The sequence below is a fragment of the Diorhabda sublineata genome, chromosome 1 (assembly GCF_026230105.1).
Source record: "Diorhabda sublineata isolate icDioSubl1.1 chromosome 1, icDioSubl1.1, whole genome shotgun sequence".
Lineage (NCBI taxonomy): Eukaryota > Metazoa > Arthropoda > Insecta > Coleoptera > Chrysomelidae > Diorhabda > Diorhabda sublineata.
Window position 1 is genome coordinate 3,652,198 of NC_079474.1, and position 19,580 is coordinate 3,671,777.

A 19,580-nucleotide genomic window follows, 5' to 3' on the forward strand; every position below is an offset into this window, starting at 1 on the left:
TATTTGGTCCGAGGAATCGATTATTCGATTCCAGATCGCATTATCTACCCCGGATGCCATTTCCTAAAGTTATAAACATTATTTTATATATAGATAGTATCCAAACGTTAAAATTAAACTTTAAAACTTAAAAGACATACCATCTTCAATATTTGCTATTGAAAATTACTATATTTAAATTACAATACTATATACCAATAAACGAAAAACGTTACAAAGTGGCAACGATGTAATACATTTGTCATGGTTTGTTTTGGCAGTTCCATATTAGTGACGCGGTGTGTTTAGTACGTGTAGTTACCGCGTAAACAAGATCTTAACCTAACCTAACCTAACCTAATAGTATATTATTCACGAGTGTATAATGGAGGTTATTTCGATTGGGAAAGAATCGAATTTGATATATTTGGACCCAAATCTAAAATTTTCGTAGTGGGATTTGCGTAACTAGTCGTGTTTCATCAAAAATTGTATGATTTTACATTCTCAAATTTCTTTATTCAAAAAAAAATATAAATATTTATTAAAATGGTTTAATGTTTGCAAACATATTGTAAAAGCTCCGTGGAATTTTTATTTTTTAATTGTTTTTAGCAAATAAAACAGGGAAAAACTCAATAACACTTTCATTCATTTATTTATTTGAATATTTACAATACCAAATAATATAATATTAATATCAGATCCTCTCTATTGAGAAAAATATCTTAAAAAATATATTTCATATATATAAGCAGATCAACACTAGTAATTATTTTAATACTATTTCGTGGAGAGAACGATTAGCGAATAAGGCTTAATTAGGCCAAAATAAATCGAAAATGAAGAATAAAATTTTTCGATATCTCACTTCGTTTTCGAGATATCGATACTGGAAGTCACAAATAAACGTTAGTTCGAGATTCGTTTCAGACAACAGATGGCGTGCGCCTTGAATTCAGCACGAGTTTTATTTTTAAAAAAACAAAAAGTTGTTTATTTAATTTTTACATTATTTACAAGATTTCATCGATATTTGATTGTAGAAATATGAGGTTTTTGGCTTATCAATCAAGAAGTACATTCCGAACGCTTTAAAAGTCGAAGCCCCGTATAGGTTAGGTTAGATTAGATTAAGTAGTATCGATATCTCGAAATCGAAGCGAGATATCGAAAAATTTTATTCTTCATTTTCGACTTATTTTTAGTCGATTTACAAAATACCGTGACGGAAATCGTACTCGTGCCACTATTCCCAATAAATAGTTTATTGTCATTATACTATACAGGGTGTTACGGAGAATTTGTGATAAAATCCAGTTAAACAAAAACCGGAAGTTTTCAAAATTAGTTATACTGACATATTTTCTTACATTTTGCGTCAATAACCACTATTAAAGGTTATTTTTTTACTTGAATCCACATTTTTTGAGTTTATAGACAATATATTCTGTCAAAAGTAAAATATGTCATGATTCCACCACTGTTTATACCACCAAAACGACAAAAACCATAATAATTTTAATTTTTAGGTAAAAATATATGATTATAATGATTTTGATTAATCTTCAGATAACCTGAAGAACAACTAAATATTGTTTGATGCTTTATATAATGTTAGGTTAGGTTAATTTACTATCAATCACTATCTACATTACCCTAACCACATTCACATCAAACTCGACTAATAATTTAAACTGAATTTCTTCGTATTTTCTTCAATTTCATTATTAACCGTTACGGCAATATCCAAACTTAAACTTCTTCTATTTGAATTCTTTTTGACAGATTCAGTAGTGTTATTATTCGAAGTGACTTCTTTAGGACCGCTTTCAATTTCCGCATTTGCATCTGTAGGCGCTTGGTATCGAGGCAACTTCAATCGTAACATAAATCTGAAAATAGATTTACGAATGACAGTCGTCGCGTGTCACATGTCAAACATCACTTGTCATTAATCATATTAAGAACATAGTGTTAGAGATGACGTCTTGTAAATGGAATTTAACTATTAAAAAAGAGAGAAACAGCATTTCTACTCGCTATTGAAGTTTTTTTATTTTCCTTTGCCGTTAATAACATTTGAAAATTCGACGTCAAGGCGATACAATCAAGATAGAGAATTGTAATCCGAACGCGCCACCGGTGGCTTTTTCACGCCAGTTACTTACCGAATGCGAGATTTTGGATCGACTCGAGGAAGATATTAAGCAGAAGGAAGAAGCCGCGAAGATTCTCTCTGCTATAATCCGAACGATCAACGATTCCGAACCTGCTGTAACTCTATGGTTTCAAAAGCGAGAAGTACTTACAGGATAATGATAAGAACGACGACGTGAATACCAAACGAAACAAAGTTGAAAATCCCGCTATTAGTGTCAATAGTGGCGTTGTAAATGTTGGTATAAACTAAACTCGATAGCAAGTTATTTAAATTGTTGATAATCGTAACGAGAGCTAAGATTTTTCCAATTTCATCAGGTGGTACCATGTAGGACAGAAGAGTTTTCCACATCAATGACGCGAGCCCGCCGAAACAATTGATGATATAAGCTGTAATCAAGAAAAAAATTATATTGAATCAATTTAATCAAGAATAATACGCCATTTGTAGAAAGTTTTTGTTAAATTACACATTTTTTATAATGTAATTCATTTTTTTATCAAGTACCATTCGTCATTTCGAATGAAATTGTACCACAATGGGTAAATCGCGTTTTTAATTGGTTCGGGATCGGCGAGAGTGGCGAATGTATCGAGCCGGAAATGCAAATCGGAAAGAATCCGGAAACGTGTATGACATGTGTGTTTACTCCTAGTCTTCTTCTTCTTCTCCCTTCTTGTATGGTAGGTTTAAAACCTGTTTCTTCTTCAGTTTCAGCCTCCTGGATCCAGATTGTCCCACCACCTCTTTCTCGGTCGACCAATACTTCTTCCGCCTGTTGGGGATTTATTTTTCGTTAGTTTAGTTTTCGTTTTAGTACCCAGTCAATTATTTTATCTATCTTTTTCACTTCTTTCTTTGTCTAAAAGTGTTTTCCCTGCCATTCTATTCCTAAATATCTAAATCTATATCCACGAATCCCAAAGTAGTCCAGGTGGTCTATCAGGGTATCGAGTGATAGATTGCACCAATCGCTTCAGTTTGAGATTAATGCAGTTTTACGGCCTTAATTTTTGAAATGAGTTTTTGTTGAACTTGAGACTTTGTAAGTGTTACGGTTTTTCTTTCATAAAGATGTCACAGAGAGCGGGGCCATCGTCGATGCATCCAAATGATCCAAAATTTGAGGAATGCTGCTTGCATCAACTAGAAGAAGACAATAATTTCGTAAGCGATGAGGAAGAAAGAGCAGAAACGGAGCAATCGGAAATGTAAATCAAGAGGAAGTAAACAATGAACTTGAAGAAAATCTAAGAAGACAAGATTTTTTTTACTGGCTTTAGAAGGTAAACGCCACGAAATAGTCAAAACAACCGCCTCCAGTGAATTCTAGAACAAGAAGTCACATCTTCTTGTGTGAAGAGTTTAACCGGGTTACGAGGTCCAGCAAAAGTATTGGGAGAAAATGCAAGCCTTCTGCATTTTCTCAAATTGGGTCAAAGTACAAGAACCAAGACCATTCACCAATTGAAAGATGTAGATGGGGTTGCTTACATACACAGAAGTTTTTAAGGCAGGAAGGGAGAGTTTAGAAGGTTTGTTTGCTACTGATGGCACTGGAAGAGATGTATTTAGGTGTACAATGTCAAGAAGAAGGTTTGAAACTTTATTAGTCGCATTGAGATTTGATAAAGACACGGATAGAACAGAGAGAACGAATGAAGATAGAGCTGCAGCTATTTCTGGTCTATTCAGGAAGTTTATTGATAATTCTCAAAAAAACTTTTCCTTGGGGATATTTGGTTGCCTAGTGGGTTTTAGAGGCCGATGCGGATTCGTAATGTACATGCCAAAAAAGCCTAAAGATCATGTGCCTTACAGATGCCAGAAATAATTATTTGTATTCATGGATTATCAGCAAAAGAAACAAAATTGCAGGCTCCCACTCAGTCTATGGTGAAGTTAGTAAAGCCCATAGAAAAGTGATAGCAGATAATTTATTTAGCAGTTTACAGCTTGTGACAGAATTACAAAACATAGGACAAACATTTTTGGATACATTGGAAAAGAACAAACCGATGATTCCTGCTTCTTTTTTGCCAGAAAAAAAGAAAGAAATCGGTAGGAAATTATACGGATTCCAAGAAAGCTTTCCCAGAGTTTCCCCAAAGTAATTTCTTCAATGCAGCGTTCTCCAAAAGATGATCCAGATACCGGAAAGCCAGAAACGATTGCCGATTACAATATGTCCAAGGGAGGTGTAGATAGCTTAGATAAGAAGGATTCGCAGATGACCCATGGCTGTTTTTCTATCAATCAACGCCTACGTTTTATATCCAAGTTCCTCAAAATACTGGCGAAAAGTCTAATCACACCATGCATGCAACACCGATAAAATGAAAACCAAAATAGTCGTATGGAGTGTCTACTACAAATAGTGGAAGATCCCCAAGACAAAGATCCAAAAGACCTGTTTCTTATGCCCCTACAAGACATTTTTTGTTTGTCGAGAATGCAAAAAACCAATTTGTTTGGATCGTGCTAAAAAAATTTGTGAAAAAAATCGAGAAAAATAAGAAAGTATACAAGAAAGAACTGAACAAATAAGGCAATTTCAATTTTCGAAAAAAGATATGGGAAATACGTATAAGATTTGTTCAAAAAGAACCTCAACAACAGATTTTCTTGGTAAATTAAAATTTACGAAGAAAAATATTGATCGGCGCGAATTTTCACAGTTTTCCAACTTGTCCCTTGACGTGGTGCTAAAGATTTCATAGTTCGACGTGAGGTAATTTATTTTTTTATAGTTAAACTTGAAGAAAAGCTCCTGACACTGAAAATGAATATGTTACTTATTTCAAAAAAGCGACTGTTTACTTTTGAGTCAATCAAGAAATTTTTGTGGAAAATTGTTGTTTATCTATACTTTTAAATGATTCACTGATTATGAAAACTCAATATAGTAATGCGGAACTAAACAAATTGATTATTGACTTGAGAAACAAATATCTGTTGAAATAATTGAGAGTTTTTTGAAAAAGCTTCACAAATATCTAATTTGCAAAAGTGGTGTAGTGATTTTCCGTGGGTACTTACTTGCGTAAATATAATAATCATTTGTGGCCAGACCCCATAGTAAATTACCAATGGAAGCAGTTGTCATGCACAGCAAAATCAAATGCATCTCTTTCATTTTCAGCGTTTTATATAAAAGGAACGTACCAGCCAGCGTACCAGATATATTCAAAACACTTACGAAACTGTGAACTGTGTTAATTTTGGTTAAATTCCAATGATGTTTAGCTCTCAAAAATAGATTCATGACAGATGCTTGTCCACTCGCAAATCCTGATATCAGTGGTACTCCTACAATCATTAGAAGGTATGGTCTGATGTTGTTTTCGCGTTTTCTCAAAGCATGTTTTATATTTCCGATGATACCGCCTGTTTTTATTAACTCTACAATTTTCGGCACCTGAAAATTATTATACAGCGAATTATTTCATGGATAGAGACATGGTCAAAAGCTTTTGCCCATTCCATAATCCATATTATACGAGCGCATGTCTTCGGTGTTTATGATTGTAGTTTAGTCCTTTGAGACGCTGCGATTTATACTTTTTAGACATCGGTTGACACCAAGCTGAAGCCAAACTATTTTCTTTCGAAATACTGAAACGTTTCTGTCTTATTTTCAAATTTCGTCAATTAATATGAAGATGAGACGCCTAGGAAAAAATATTTTGTACCGTGGACTACAACGTGAAAAACTATGCATCCACCAGGAGCTTCGGCGATAGAAAACGTTCAGGGTGGCTTCGAAAAACCACAATCGCTGAATTGTATTTTGAGAGATTGAGAAAATCTGGGTTTTTTGGAAAAATGACAGTCAAGAAACCTTATTAAAGCGTCAAAACAAAATTGGGTTGCAGTGGACTAAATAACAAAAGTTTTACGGAGTGATGAGTCGAAGTTTGAGGTTTTTGTGTTTAAGATAAGGTTGTTTGTGCGCAGGTCAAAGGAAGAACGGATGTAAGATCCATGTGTAAACCCGGAAACTCGGTAATTGTTTAATTAGAAGGGGATAGTACGATTTCCGTGGCGCCGCGATTTAACATCGGATTGATTAGGTCAAAATAAATCGAAAATGAAGAATGAAATTTTTCGATATCTCGATTCGTTTTCGAGATATCGATACTTGAAGTTATAATCAAACGTTAGTTCAAAATTCGCTTTATTTGAACAGATGGCGTTCAATACTTTGTTTGAAATGAATATTTTATTACTTCAAATTCAATATGAATCTTGTAATTTAATAAACAAAATATTTTTTTATTCAATTTTTATATTATTTACCCTGATACTCCAAATTTATATTGAAAAAATTAGATTTTTATAACAAAATGAGGCGTTTTTGATAACTTTCATCATTCTGTAATTAATAAAACTTAATATAAGATAAATACATGAATAATTTGATGTTTTTTATAAAGAATTGTCGGTTATTTTTCGTTATTTAGAAAATAAATAAAAATATATAATGATAATTTGAAGATATAATTAGTAAGTAAGGAAAAAGTACGTTCTGAATGTTTTCAAAAGTTATTTATTTATAATTGAAACGCCAAACTACTGTAATATTTCACAATTATCCTGGAAAAGTTCTCTATCAATTATTTTTGCATCATTTATCCTATTTTTAACGACAAAATCAACCAAATAAGAAAAATGACTGTAAAAAATCGTTTCAAATCTACCCGCTCCCAATTTATCTGCCCCACAATCTCCAAACTCACCCGTTCCTCGCGGCCTGTGGCTTTTGGGCACACCAGGGTCCGGGGTCGAGGGGGCGAAGCCCCCCGTATCAAAAAAAAATTTAATAAAATAATCCTCACGCGAAGAAAATTTTTTTTAGATAATTTTGTGAAAAATTAACGATTTTTGAACTTTTTACACGAGAAGGTTAGGTTATGTTAGGTTAGGTTAGGTTAGGTTAGGTTAGGTTAGGTTAGGTTAGGTTAGGTTAGGTTAGGTTAGGTTAGGTTAGGTTGACATATACAAATATTAAATAAATTCAATTATCGATATCTCGAAAACGAAGCGAGATATAAGAAAACTTCATTCTTCATTTTCGACTTATTTTGGGTCGATTTACAAAATGGCATAGTCAAATCCAGGCGCCACGGAATCTGTTAATCAGTGGATGTGTTTATTGTTCTTATTCTGAATTTCAATGTTTTTACACTCAAAGAGCACTACGAGAAGGTTAGATTAGGTTAGGTTAGGTTGACATATGCAAATACTAAATAAATTCAATTATCGATATCTCGAAAACGTTGCGAGATATCAGGAAACTTCATTCATAGTCAAATCCAGGCGCCACGGAATCTGTTAATCAGATGAATGGATTTGTTTATTGTTCTTATTCTGAAATTCAATGAATGGATTATGGCGAATGGCGTAAAATCTTTCCACCGGTATTGTAGAGTCCTGTAGAACCTACAAACATCTATTGTATCTATCCGGTGGAATAAACTTCAATTTGGTCAACGAAACTTGTCAATTAGTGATGGCATGTTATACTCACTCTATTATTGTTTTCTTTCTTAACTGTTTCTGATATAAACAGTAAAGTATATAGAAAACTAGTCAGTTGTAGTCCAGCTGCTATAATAAATATAGTTTGGTAGCTAGTAGCGTATAAAATAGGCGCCGATACAAGACTTCCAACGAACGAGGCTATTCCAGATGTCACTTCAATCAAAGAAAATCTATAACAAAAATACCGCATTACATATAAGTTTCTTGGTTGATGAGATGCTGTACGAACTCATTTTTATCATTTGACGTTTCGAGATATGGCAACACTGACGTGAATATGTCAAAAATGACATTTCCATAATAAAGTTTGACATTTGACAGTTTGACACTCAGAACGAGTTGTGGTACGAGTGCGATTTGTGTTGTTTATTAAATGGTTCAAACCGCGAAAATTGTATGACTTTCGGCGTGGATTAAACCAACTGCAGTGTACCAATCAAACGCATCGACTTTTCGTGATGGAGCATCATCTCAAACAATCGCGTTTCGCTGGTTTTCCGAATTTAAACTTGGTCGAAATTCGCTACAAAATGAATTTCGTGAACTTGGACATTAGTCCACTCGTATATACTCAATATTACAGAACATTTGGCTGTCAAAAAGATTTATTCGCGTCGTATACCGCATAATTTGACAATCGCTGGACATGACGCCACCGTACCATTAGAGCAACGTCATTTTCGAATAGTACATCAACATTGGATTGCCAGGAAAGCTAATCGCAGAAGACGAATCATTCTCCACCAAGACAATGCTAGATCTCAAACAAAAACGTTTTTGAACAGTCAAAACATCGAATTGGCGGGTACAGTCCTTGTTTGACACCCAATTACTTCTTCTTATTACCGCGGATCAAAAATAAAAAGTTATGTCGATAATTTTTTGAAAAATTCAAGCAGCAACTTTCGTACAATATCTACAGTCAAGACATAAAAGAAAACTCATTTTTTGGGGTACTGTTTGAAGTTGAGTTGAGTTTTTTTGTAGTCCTGATACAGGATTGTTATTTTAAATAGTTTCCAAGACCAAAATTAGTTCAAAAAAAGTGTTACCTTGCCGTGTCTCGTTTCGTACTAATCCTTCGGATTTTTATAACTATTTTTTTGGAAAAAAACAGGATTTTTACCTCTGGTATTGGCTTTTAAAATGTTGGCATTTAATTTCTGGGAAACCTGTAGCTTAAATACTATTCTAAACGACCCAAACTATTTCTATTACATACCTAGTAGCTCTATTTGTGGAGGTCGAACTATCAACTAGATAAGCTGAAATGACAATGAATAAAGTAACGAATCCACCCGTGACAACAGTCGGTAAAGAAGTCACTATAAACCACCAAGGCGAAGCGTTTTCGAAATGAATAATGAAAATATTTCCAGTCGTCGTAACAATTATCCCTAAAAATTGGGCGATCACAATATTGAACCGCATTTGAAACTCATAGGATTGTCAGTAAACGTTTTAACAAATTTGGAACGAAGCGACGAAAAGAAATATAAACAGAAACAAAAAATAAGAGAGTAAATAATTATATAACATAAAATTCCTGATAATTAATCGAAAAGTGTAAATTTTTTACACAAAATATTTGTAGAGAATCAAAAAATGATGATTATAATCCCCAAGTGCTGCGCAATCACTTTTTTTTGTATTTAGAAACTTTGAAAATGATTACAAATCAATATTTCGTTTATTATTGTTATTGCTATGACTTCGCTCACTTAACTAAGCAGTTGGGATCGTTCTTGTTTTAATACAATATCAAAGTTTGGCGGATGCGCCGTGTTTTTTTACATTTTTTTTATAGACAATTACCAAGTAGGTATTTTTGTTTGTTTACGACAAACTAGAAATTTCCAGAAGTCGAAGGTTCTAGAATGCGGTTCTAATTTATATAGCTAGAGTCTAGCAGCCATTAGTCAGTAAACAATTTGATTGTTTATAGTGAATACATCAAGATAATGTCAGGTGAAGTAACAAGTGTATTTAAATAAATTAGATGTGAAGTTTATATATAAATATTAGTGAATAGTGGTGTGTAAGTTTCAGTGAATATATAAATATATATAAATTAACCCTACCCGTTTGTTTATGGGAAAAGAATGCTTTGAAATTAAATAGAAAACCGTTTCTCTGACGTCCCAGACGTTTAGCATCTTCTATTACTTATTATCATTTTAAAAAGCAGATTTTCACTTAGAAATCGTGTGATGGGACGTAATACTATCGGAATAATATTTACAAAACTTTTCCTCAACTTTTAAAAGCATATATCCACATAGAAATCATTTAATGATACGTAGTACTTTCGGAATAATATTTATGAAACTTTTTCTCGGTTTCTTTGGTTTGTTACTTGATAAATAATATTCAAATTTTTTTCTTCGTATTTATTCGACCATTGAAATAGTTTTTTTAATATGGGTACAAAAAAGGAAGCAAATCAAATACATTTAATCGGAAAAACGAAAGTTATTTTTTTAGTTATAAAGAAAAAGATATTGATGAATTTTGATAGATGATTAGTGAGATTTTTTGATATATTAATGCTTCTAAAAGTTTTTGGGTTTAAGTCTCTTCTGTTTTAACATTAGTTTTCAAAAAATTGATAAAAAAATGACGTTTTGACTTAGCTGAACTAGTTTTTATAAAAATATAATATTGACACTGACAATTTGCGTATTTTTACTTGGGTGGCACACAAAATATTAATTCTTTGTTGTAGTGATAAAAAAATATAAATTGTAGAGAATTTTAACCCCTACGCCATACCAGTTGAAGCCCCCCCGTTATAGTACCTAATTATCCCGCTCCAGAAACTTAATTACTGACAATTCTAGTGAATTCAATAACGATAATTTGAAAATTATTTTATACCTATTAAACAAAGCAACAAGAACGGTTTTCTTCCAAATTTGTCGGACCACGTTCCCACAAACAAGTTAAAAATCATCGGGAACAAAGTACCAGCGACTGTTTGTACCATATTGATTTTGTTTACGGTCGGTTGAACTTTCGGTTCCAAATCTTTGGTTATATCGTTTACCTCATTTCCTAATTGGGCACAATCCGATTGATTATAACCTAATATTACGTAACAAGTCCTGTAGATGTACAGATTCGTATACACGGATCCTAGAAAAGAATAATAATAAATTATTAAGGATTGAAAAGGATATGGAACAACACGCGGTTATTAAAGAAGCGCTTCCACTGACTTACTCATAGTTTTATGTTATCTAATTCATACTAGTACTTCCACTGAAGACGAAGATCTTTGGCAATTGAAGCTCACATTCTAGACCTAAAGAGTAGAAGGCGAAGAAAAGTTTTTCCTCAGTTAAAAACGCCATATAAACACCACAAATTTTGAAGTTTGAAATTGTTGTGTGAAGATTTTTTTGCAACAAAACCTACACTGTTCATTTCCACCAAAAAGACCTTTGGATCGTTGGGTATAAGATGTCAAATCTAGACTGTCTAAACATGACTGCTTTACTTTTTTTGTTAGAAACCAAGCTCTAATTTATCTAGTAGGTCCAAAAGTTTACAATATTTTTCTACATTCGTTGTTATATCAATATCAAAATTCCTTTTGCATTCCAAAAGATTGGACAGAGCTGGACAGTCATACAACTCATTAGTTTCAAGTTTTAGTTGGAAAACATGGTGGTAAACCAAAGTGTCATCTCCAATCTGTCTACAAATCTATCTGTCGCCCAATATTTTATCCAAAATATTGCCCACACTACCAAATTTGATGTTTAGAGCTTCTTGCGTAATCGTATCCTCTAATTCCATTATGTGTCTCTTTATGTGGATCTTATTCAAAACTTGTATGACCACCAGGGTTGCCAACTCCAGGTGACAAAAATCCCGGACACTAATTCAATAAATAAGATTTCATAAACTTAAAAAAATGAACAAATTAACCAAAGAAAACTGGCTGAAGTGTATTATTTTGTTCGTTCTTCAACAGCAACTACTTTTCCCGCTGATATCTTTTTTGTCCAAGTGCGTCATTCATCAATCATCGCTAAATTAAAAATAATGAAAAGTTTGGTGGTTTCTAGACATCGTCGGTTTGAATTGCATGTGAGAAAATATCCACTGGGCATAGGAATTGGAAGGAAAGATATTCGATTCGTAGGACACAATGTTTAACGCGTCCAAATTAGTTTCATTGGCACTAGCGAAAATCTGGACCCATTTCTTTTGAACTGTCAAAATTGAACGCTCGCCAACTTCAGAAAAAACTGTCTTCACAACAAAATGATAATCGAATTGATGATTTATTGATATCTCGGCAAAGGAATTGGAAGTTTAACGCGTCCAAATTAGTTTCTTTGGCACTAGCGAAAATCTGGACCCATTTCTTTTGAACTGTCAAAATTGAACGCTCGCCAACTTCAGAAAAAACTGTCTTCACAACAAAATGATAATCGAATTGATGATTTATTGATATCTCGGCAAAGGAATTGGAAGTTTAACGCGTCCAAATTAGTTTCTTTGGCACTAGCGAAAATCTGGACCCATTTCTTTTGAACTGTCAAAATTGAACGCTCGCCAACTTCAGAAAAAACTGTCTTCACAACAAAATGATAATCGAATTGATGATTTATTGATATCTCGGCAAAGGAATTGGAAGTTTAACGCGTCCAAATTAGTTTCTTTGGCACTAGCGAAAATCTGGACCCATTTCTTTTGAACTGTCAAAATTGAACGCTCGCCAACTTCAAAAAAAACTGTCTTCACAACAAAATGATAATCGAATTGATGATTTATTGATATCTCGGCAAAGGAATTGGAAGTTTAACGCGTCCAAATTAGCTTCTTTGGCACTAGCGAAAATCTGGACCCATTTCTTTTGAACTGTCAAAATTGAACGCTCGCCAACTTCAAAAAAAACTGTCTTCACAACAAAATGATAATCGAATTGATGATTTATTGATATCTCGGCAAAGGAATTGGAAGTTTAACGCGTCCAAATTAGCTTCTTTGGCACTAGCGAAAATCTGGACCCATTTCTTTTGAACTGTCAAAATTGAACGCTCGCCAACTTCAGAAAAAACTGTCTTCACAACAAAATGATAATCGAATTGATGATTTATTGATATCTCGGCATAGGAATTGGAAGTTTAACGCGTCCAAATTAGCTTCTTTGGCACTAGCGAAAATCTGGACCCATTTCTTTTGAACTGTCAAAATTGAACGCTCGCCAACTTCAGAAAAAACTGTCTTCACAACAAAATGATAATCGAATTGATGATTTATTGATATCTCGGCAAAGGAATTGGAAGTTTAACGCGTCCAAATTAGCTTCTTTGGCACTAGCGAAAATCTGGACCCATTTCTTTTGAACTGTCAAAATTGAACGCTCGCCAACTTCAGAAAAAACTGTCTTCACAACAAAATGATAATCGAATTGATGATTTATTGATATCTCGGCATAGGAATTGGAAGTTTAACGCGTCCAAATTAGCTTCTTTGGCACTAGCGAAAATCTGGACCCATTTCTTTTGAACTGTCAAAATTGAACGCTCGCCAACTTCAAAAAAAACTGTCTTCACAACAAAATGATAATCGAATTGATGATTTATTGATATCTCGGCATAGGAATTGGAAGTTTAACGCGTCCAAATTAGCTTCTTTGGCACTAGCGAAAATCTGGACCCATTTCTTTTGAACTGTCAAAATTGAACGCTCGCCAACTTCAGAAAAAACTGTCTTCACAACAAAATGATAATCGAATTGATGATTTATTGATATCTCGGCATAGGAATTGGAAGTTTAACGCGTCCAAATTAGCTTCTTTGGCACTAGCGAAAATCTGGACCCATTTCTTTTGAACTGTCAAAATTGAACGCTCGCCAACTTCAGAAAAAACTGTCTTCACAACAAAATGATAATCGAATTGATGATTTATTGATATCTCGGCATAGGAATTGGAAGTTTAACGCGTCCAAATTAGCTTCTTTGGCACTAGCGAAAATCTGGACCCATTTCTTTTGAACTGTCAAAATTGAACGCTCACCAACTTCAGAAAAAACTGTCTTCACAACAAAATGATAATCGAATTGATGATTTATTGATATCTCGGCATAGGAATTGGAAGTTTAACGCGTCCAAATTAGCTTCTTTGGCACTAGCGAAAATCTGGACCCATTTCTTCTGAGCTGTCAAAGTTGACGCTGGCCAACTTCAGAAAAAACTGTCTTCACAACAAAATGATAATCGAATTGATGATTTATTGATATTTTTTACTCAATTCCGAAGTCGCAGTCTCTAAAAGGCATTTCAAAGAATAATCCTTCGCCATGGATAAACAAGATATTTTCTTTGAAGGATTATCGTCGCTTATCTAAGCAGTGTCGTCAAAAAAAATTTGGATATGGGAAACTGTACTTTGGAAAACGTCTACATCTGCTTGATTCTTGGTCATCCTCAGTTTGGACTAAAAATATTGGACTTCTTCCTTAGCTTTACCTTCTAATTGATTTTTTTAAACGTTTCGTAGCTGTAAAGAGTTCAGTAGTGCTTGGTTCAGTTTTCTGAAGAAGTCTATTGGGTTTTTCTTAGGTGGCGTATATATTAGCAATAAAATGAAGATATACAGCGGTTTCGAGCGATCAAATGTTTCTGTCCAAACCTTCTGAGTCCAGCAAGCGTTTCAACGCATTTGGGCAATAGTCTTCCAAAGCGAGAAAATATGAAACAAGAGCAGAATAAAATTTTTAAATATTCTCCTTGAAGCTTCCCCTCTAGAAGGCAGATTTTTGTCAAGCGAATGGAATTTAGCTCATTTTTCCGAATTAAAGATGACATTGAAGATAACAATCGTTTTTATATTACCTTCTAAAACCACAGAAAATCCAACAAAGAGTAGGACCACTTCCACGCCGAGATATTTATTCCATGCCATATCTGGTCGAATTAATATAAACACTAGAAATTATTTGCTAAACTCTATCCTTTATATATTCATAGATTAAAGAGTGGATGTCAAAAAATATCAATTTATTCAGAGATTGCAATGTATGTAAATAAAAAGTGCTTATGTTTCGAGGGTTTTAAATATTTCTACAACAAAAATAATAATGTAATTAATCTGAAATGAGTTTCGTATTCATTCGAGGGACAGTCCGGGTCCTATTTATTTACCTTTTCATTCCATTCAGTCGTATAACATCAGCATACAATCTTTTTGATGCTAGGAATTTTGCCATGGATACGAAACCTCAAACCCCTCCCCCTAACACCGTAAAAACTACCCTCGCAGTATCCGAAAGTTCCCTGAAAGGAAGGGAATTGATTTGGGCCAATTTTTCTCAACCTTGGCACAATTATAGTTCAAAACAAACTAATTAAAATACTCAATGGGCTCATAAACCTCAAACCTTTAACACCAACCCCCCAACCCCGTCAAAACTACCAGTGTTGTGTCCGAAAGTACCATGGAAGGAAGGAAATTTTGTTTGAGCTAATTGTTCCGAACCTTGGCACAATTATAGTTGAATACAAGCTAATTAAAATACTCAATGGGCTCATAAACCTCAAACCTTTAACACCAACCCCCCAACCCCGTCAAAACTACCAGTGTTGTGTCCGAAAGTACCATGGAAGGAAGGAAGTTTTGTTTGAGCTAATTGTTCCGAACCTTGGCACAATTATAGTTGAATACAAGCTAATTAAAATACTCAATGGGCTCATAAACCTCAAACCTTTAACACCAACCCCCCAACCCCGTCAAAACTACCAGTGTTGTGTCCGAAAGTACCATGGAAGGAAGGAAATTTTGTTTGAGCTAATTGTTCCGAACCTTGGCACAATTATAGTTGAATACAAGCTAATTAAAATACTCAATGGGCTCATAAACCTCAAACCTTTAACACCAACCCCCCAACCCCGTCAAAACTACCAGTGTTGTGTCCGAAAGTACCATGGATGGAAGGAAGTTTTGTTTGAGCTAATTGTTCCGAACCTTGGCACAATTATAGTTGAATACAAGCTAATTAAAATACTCAATGGGCTCATAAACCTCAAACCTTTAACATCAACCCCTCCAACACCATCAAAACTATCCGTGTTGTGTCCGAAAGTACCATGGAAGGAAGGAAATTTTGTTTGAGCTAATTGTTCCGAACCTTGGCACAATTATAGTTGAATACAAGCTAATTAAAATACTCAATGGGCTCATAAACCTCAAACCTTTAACACCAACCCCCCAACCCCGTCAAAACTACCAGTGTTGTGTCCGAAAGTACCATGGATGGAAGGAAGTTTTGTTTGAGCTAATTGTTCCGAACCTTGGCACAATTATAGTTGAATACAAGCTAATTAAAATACTCAATGGGCTCATAAACCTCAAACCTTTAACATCAACCCCTCCAACACCATCAAAACTATCCGTGTTGTGTCCGAAAGTACCCTGAAAGGAAGGGAATTGGTTTGGGTTAATTTTTTTGAACTTTGGCACAATGATAGTTTAAAAGTAGCTGTTTAAACGTCTCAATGGACTCGTAATCCCAAAATCTCACCAACCCCCTCATAACTACCCCTGAATGGTCCGTAGGTACTCTAGAAGGACTTTTTGGAGGTATTTTTGGGGGTTAAGTCGTGCGACTGACACAAAGATGGCGCTGCCTGTCAAATTCATATGACGTTTATGAAGTACCAACTTTCAAAAATTTCACCGATATTACTTCAGAAAACATCAAAAAAACTCCACGAATTGGTTATATCTAATCGTAAATTGGAATTGCGTGAGATAGCTGATGCCATAAATATATCAGAAGGAGATGGGTTTACAATTATGCGTTTGCATTAACATTTGACAAAGTGAAAGTTTTTTTCAAAGTGGGTGCCGCTTGTACTCACAGTCGACTAAAAACAATGATTCAGAGCAATTTTTATACTTAATAAATAACATTTTTACGTCGATCTGTGACAATGGATGAAACATAGATCCATGAATTCAATCTGGCAAAAGTGTTAGTCCGGTCAAATTATATCAAAAAATGAAAGTGAAGCTACTTAAATTCATATCAACCTAAAAATCAGTAAAATTGTTTAAAATACAATTGAAAATAAAATTTGAATGTTTCGCATAATTTCCTTGTATGGAAAAATTTTTATCCAAGGTCAAAGGTCAAAAAAATGAGTTTTCCGCAATTTTCAGCGAATCGGTGAGTTTTATTATAAAAATACTTCTGACAAAAATTGAAGATCATAAAATTATCTACAAAAAACGTATCAATACTTTTTTTCCTACAAGCCACTGTTTCTGAGATATAATGATTCAAAAAGTTCAGTTCATTTTTTTTAGATGTTCTCCATCATATTCTTTACATAATCCGGTCAATTCAGACATTCGAAGTTACATAAATCTAAAACTCACTGAAATTGTTTAAAATACAATTGAACATAGAATTTGAATGTTCCCTATCATTTCCGTGTATGGAAAAAATTTTATTCAAGGTCAAAGGTCGCAAAAATGAGTTTTCTGCAATTTTCATCAAAACGGTGAATTTTATCATAAAAATATTGTAGACAAAAATTGTAGATCATAAAATTATCTACAAAAAACGTACCAATAGTTTTTTTTCTACGAGCCAACGTTTCTGAGATATAACGATTCAAAAAGTTGTAAAAGTTAATGTTTCAGATTCACTGTCGTATTTAATGGCTATACAGAAAAACATCCTCGAACTTTAGCAACATCTACGTCAATTGATAATTTATTTGATGAACTTACGACAGTTCTAACCAGTCAACAGAAATTTCTTACAAATACTCACAAGTCTCAGTTCAAATCAATGTTTACTGCTTCAAATATATTGGTAAAACCGTTAAATACGACAACTTTTTGAATCATTATATCTCAGAAACGGTGCATCGTAGAAAAAAAAGTATTGGTACGTTTTTTGTAGATAATTTTATGATCTACAATTTTTGTCTACAATATTTTTATGATACAACTCACCGTTTTGCTGAAAATTGCGAAAAACTCATTTTTTTCACCTTTGATCCTGAATAAAATTTTTGATGGGAATTTATGTAACTTCGAATGTTTAAATTGACCGGATTATATATAGAATATGACGTAGGAACTGTAGGAAATTTAAGATCTGTCCAATTGGCAAAACTACATTAAAATATCTAGCTATCGTGAAATAAAAAATCATCATAAATGTAATCGGCATTTTTCATATTACCTTCTAAAATCATTGAAAATCTACAGAGTAGCAGCATCACTTCCACACCCAGATATCTATTCCATGCCATCTCTGGTCGATTTAAGCACACACAGATGATATTCTGAATGTAGTTCAATTTTGGAATGAAACCGCATTCTATCCTTTTTATATTTGTTGAATTAAGAGTGGATATCAAAAAGATTGCATGTGCTTTTCCAATTATTCAAATGAGAAGTGCTCGAGTTTCGAGGGTTTCAAATATTTTAAACATCAAAACTAAATTTAGAAAACCATATCGTTGATTATAACACCTGTATAATAAAATACGGGGGTGGTACAGAAAAAAGTACAGGATTTAGAAGCAATGCTGAATGGAATTGGGTATATGGATAATAAATACGTTTCCGATGCCGGAATTTCGTTAACTTTACGCAATAGTATCAGAAAAATGGTCCATTCAACCACGGGAGACTCGACGAGATTGCGCGTTGGACGTGACAAAAACTGGGGGTCCACAATCGGAAGCGAGTGTCCAAGGTTTCAATAATCAAGAACTGAAATGTTGACTTGACTTTTTCTATCAATATTTGGTGATAATATTTCAAGAATCTCGCGACTACTAGTTGTAAACATTATCATCGCCGTGGCCGCACCGGCCGCCGTCCCGACTGCAACGTCGGGTGGTGTATGTGCATGAACTTGTATGATTCTTCACCAGTATAAATACGAATATCAAAGATAAACGTTGTTTCCGGAATTTTGTATAGGAAAGTGAATCGAAAATAGTGTTGGCCAGTGACGAAAATTGTTTCCAGACTTTCTTTATATAATAAGAATCTTCAAGGTCCTCAATAGCCTTTAACTGTCAACATAACCTCTTCATTATTGGAAAATCTTTGACCACCGAGCCATTTTTTTTAAATCTGGGAACAGAAAATTGTCCGAGGATGTTAAATTTGGCGAATTGTGTGCATGATGTAGCAATTCAAACTTTAATTCATTAATTTTGGCCATTGCAATAACGGAAGTGTGAGTTAGTGCGTTATCTTGATGAAACGACACTTTCTTTTTAGCCAAATTTGGCGGTTTTTGCTTGATTTCTTTCCTCGAATGTTGCATAATACTCTCCGTTGAGTTTTTTCAAGATATTCAATGAAAATTATCCCACGCGCATTCCAAAAAACCGACGCCACGATCTTGTCTGCAGGTGGAACGGTATTTGCCTTCTTTGGACCCGATTCTCCCTTTTTAGTCTATTATTTTGATTGTTTTTTTTTGATTCATCGTGAAAATCGACTTTATTTCTGTGAAACATTGCCAAATACTCGATGGAAACATCTTCAGGAAGCTGTTTTTGTTCCATTATAAACAAACGCGGCAACCAACTTCCTCACAGCTTTCTCATGACCAAATTTTCAGTTAATACGCTATGGACCGCACTTCTGACATGTCTGCCAGCTCGCGGCGATCATCCAGTACAGGTTTGGTCAAGATGGCGTCTTCAAATAGAGGTATTTTTCTATAAACTACCGCCATCTCTAAGTCAAAATGATAGAAGTTTGACCGCACTACACACCATTCTAAATGAGTGATATACAATTCTAAAACAGGGAGAATAAAATTAACAAATTATGCATTACGATGGACTTCAGTCGAACCATAAAAATTATTACATATAACGAATTTTAAATAAAGAT

At 34.1% G+C, this 19,580-nt stretch overlaps 1 protein-coding gene across 2 annotated transcripts; it reads right to left on the reverse strand.

Moving 5' to 3' along the window:
• Positions 1-618: 618 nt before the first annotated feature.
• LOC130452028 (proton-coupled folate transporter-like) lies at positions 619-18,022 on the reverse strand. Of its 2 annotated transcripts, none has more exons than XM_056791384.1 (7): positions 17,902-18,022; positions 10,565-10,822; positions 8,910-9,084; positions 7,674-7,857; positions 5,183-5,561; positions 2,292-2,532; positions 619-1,874 (listed from the first exon to the last, which is right to left on the reverse strand). In XM_056791384.1, exons 1-7 carry the CDS (start codon positions 17,969-17,971, stop codon positions 1,664-1,666), a joined length of 1,518 nt encoding a protein of 505 aa, XP_056647362.1. In that variant the 5' UTR covers positions 17,972-18,022; the 3' UTR covers positions 619-1,663. The 2 variants fall into 2 exon arrangements, with proteins under 2 accessions (XP_056647362.1, XP_056647360.1); XM_056791382.1 differs by lacking the exon at positions 17,902-18,022 and adding an exon at positions 14,540-14,630.
• Positions 18,023-19,580: the final 1,558 nt, after the last annotated feature.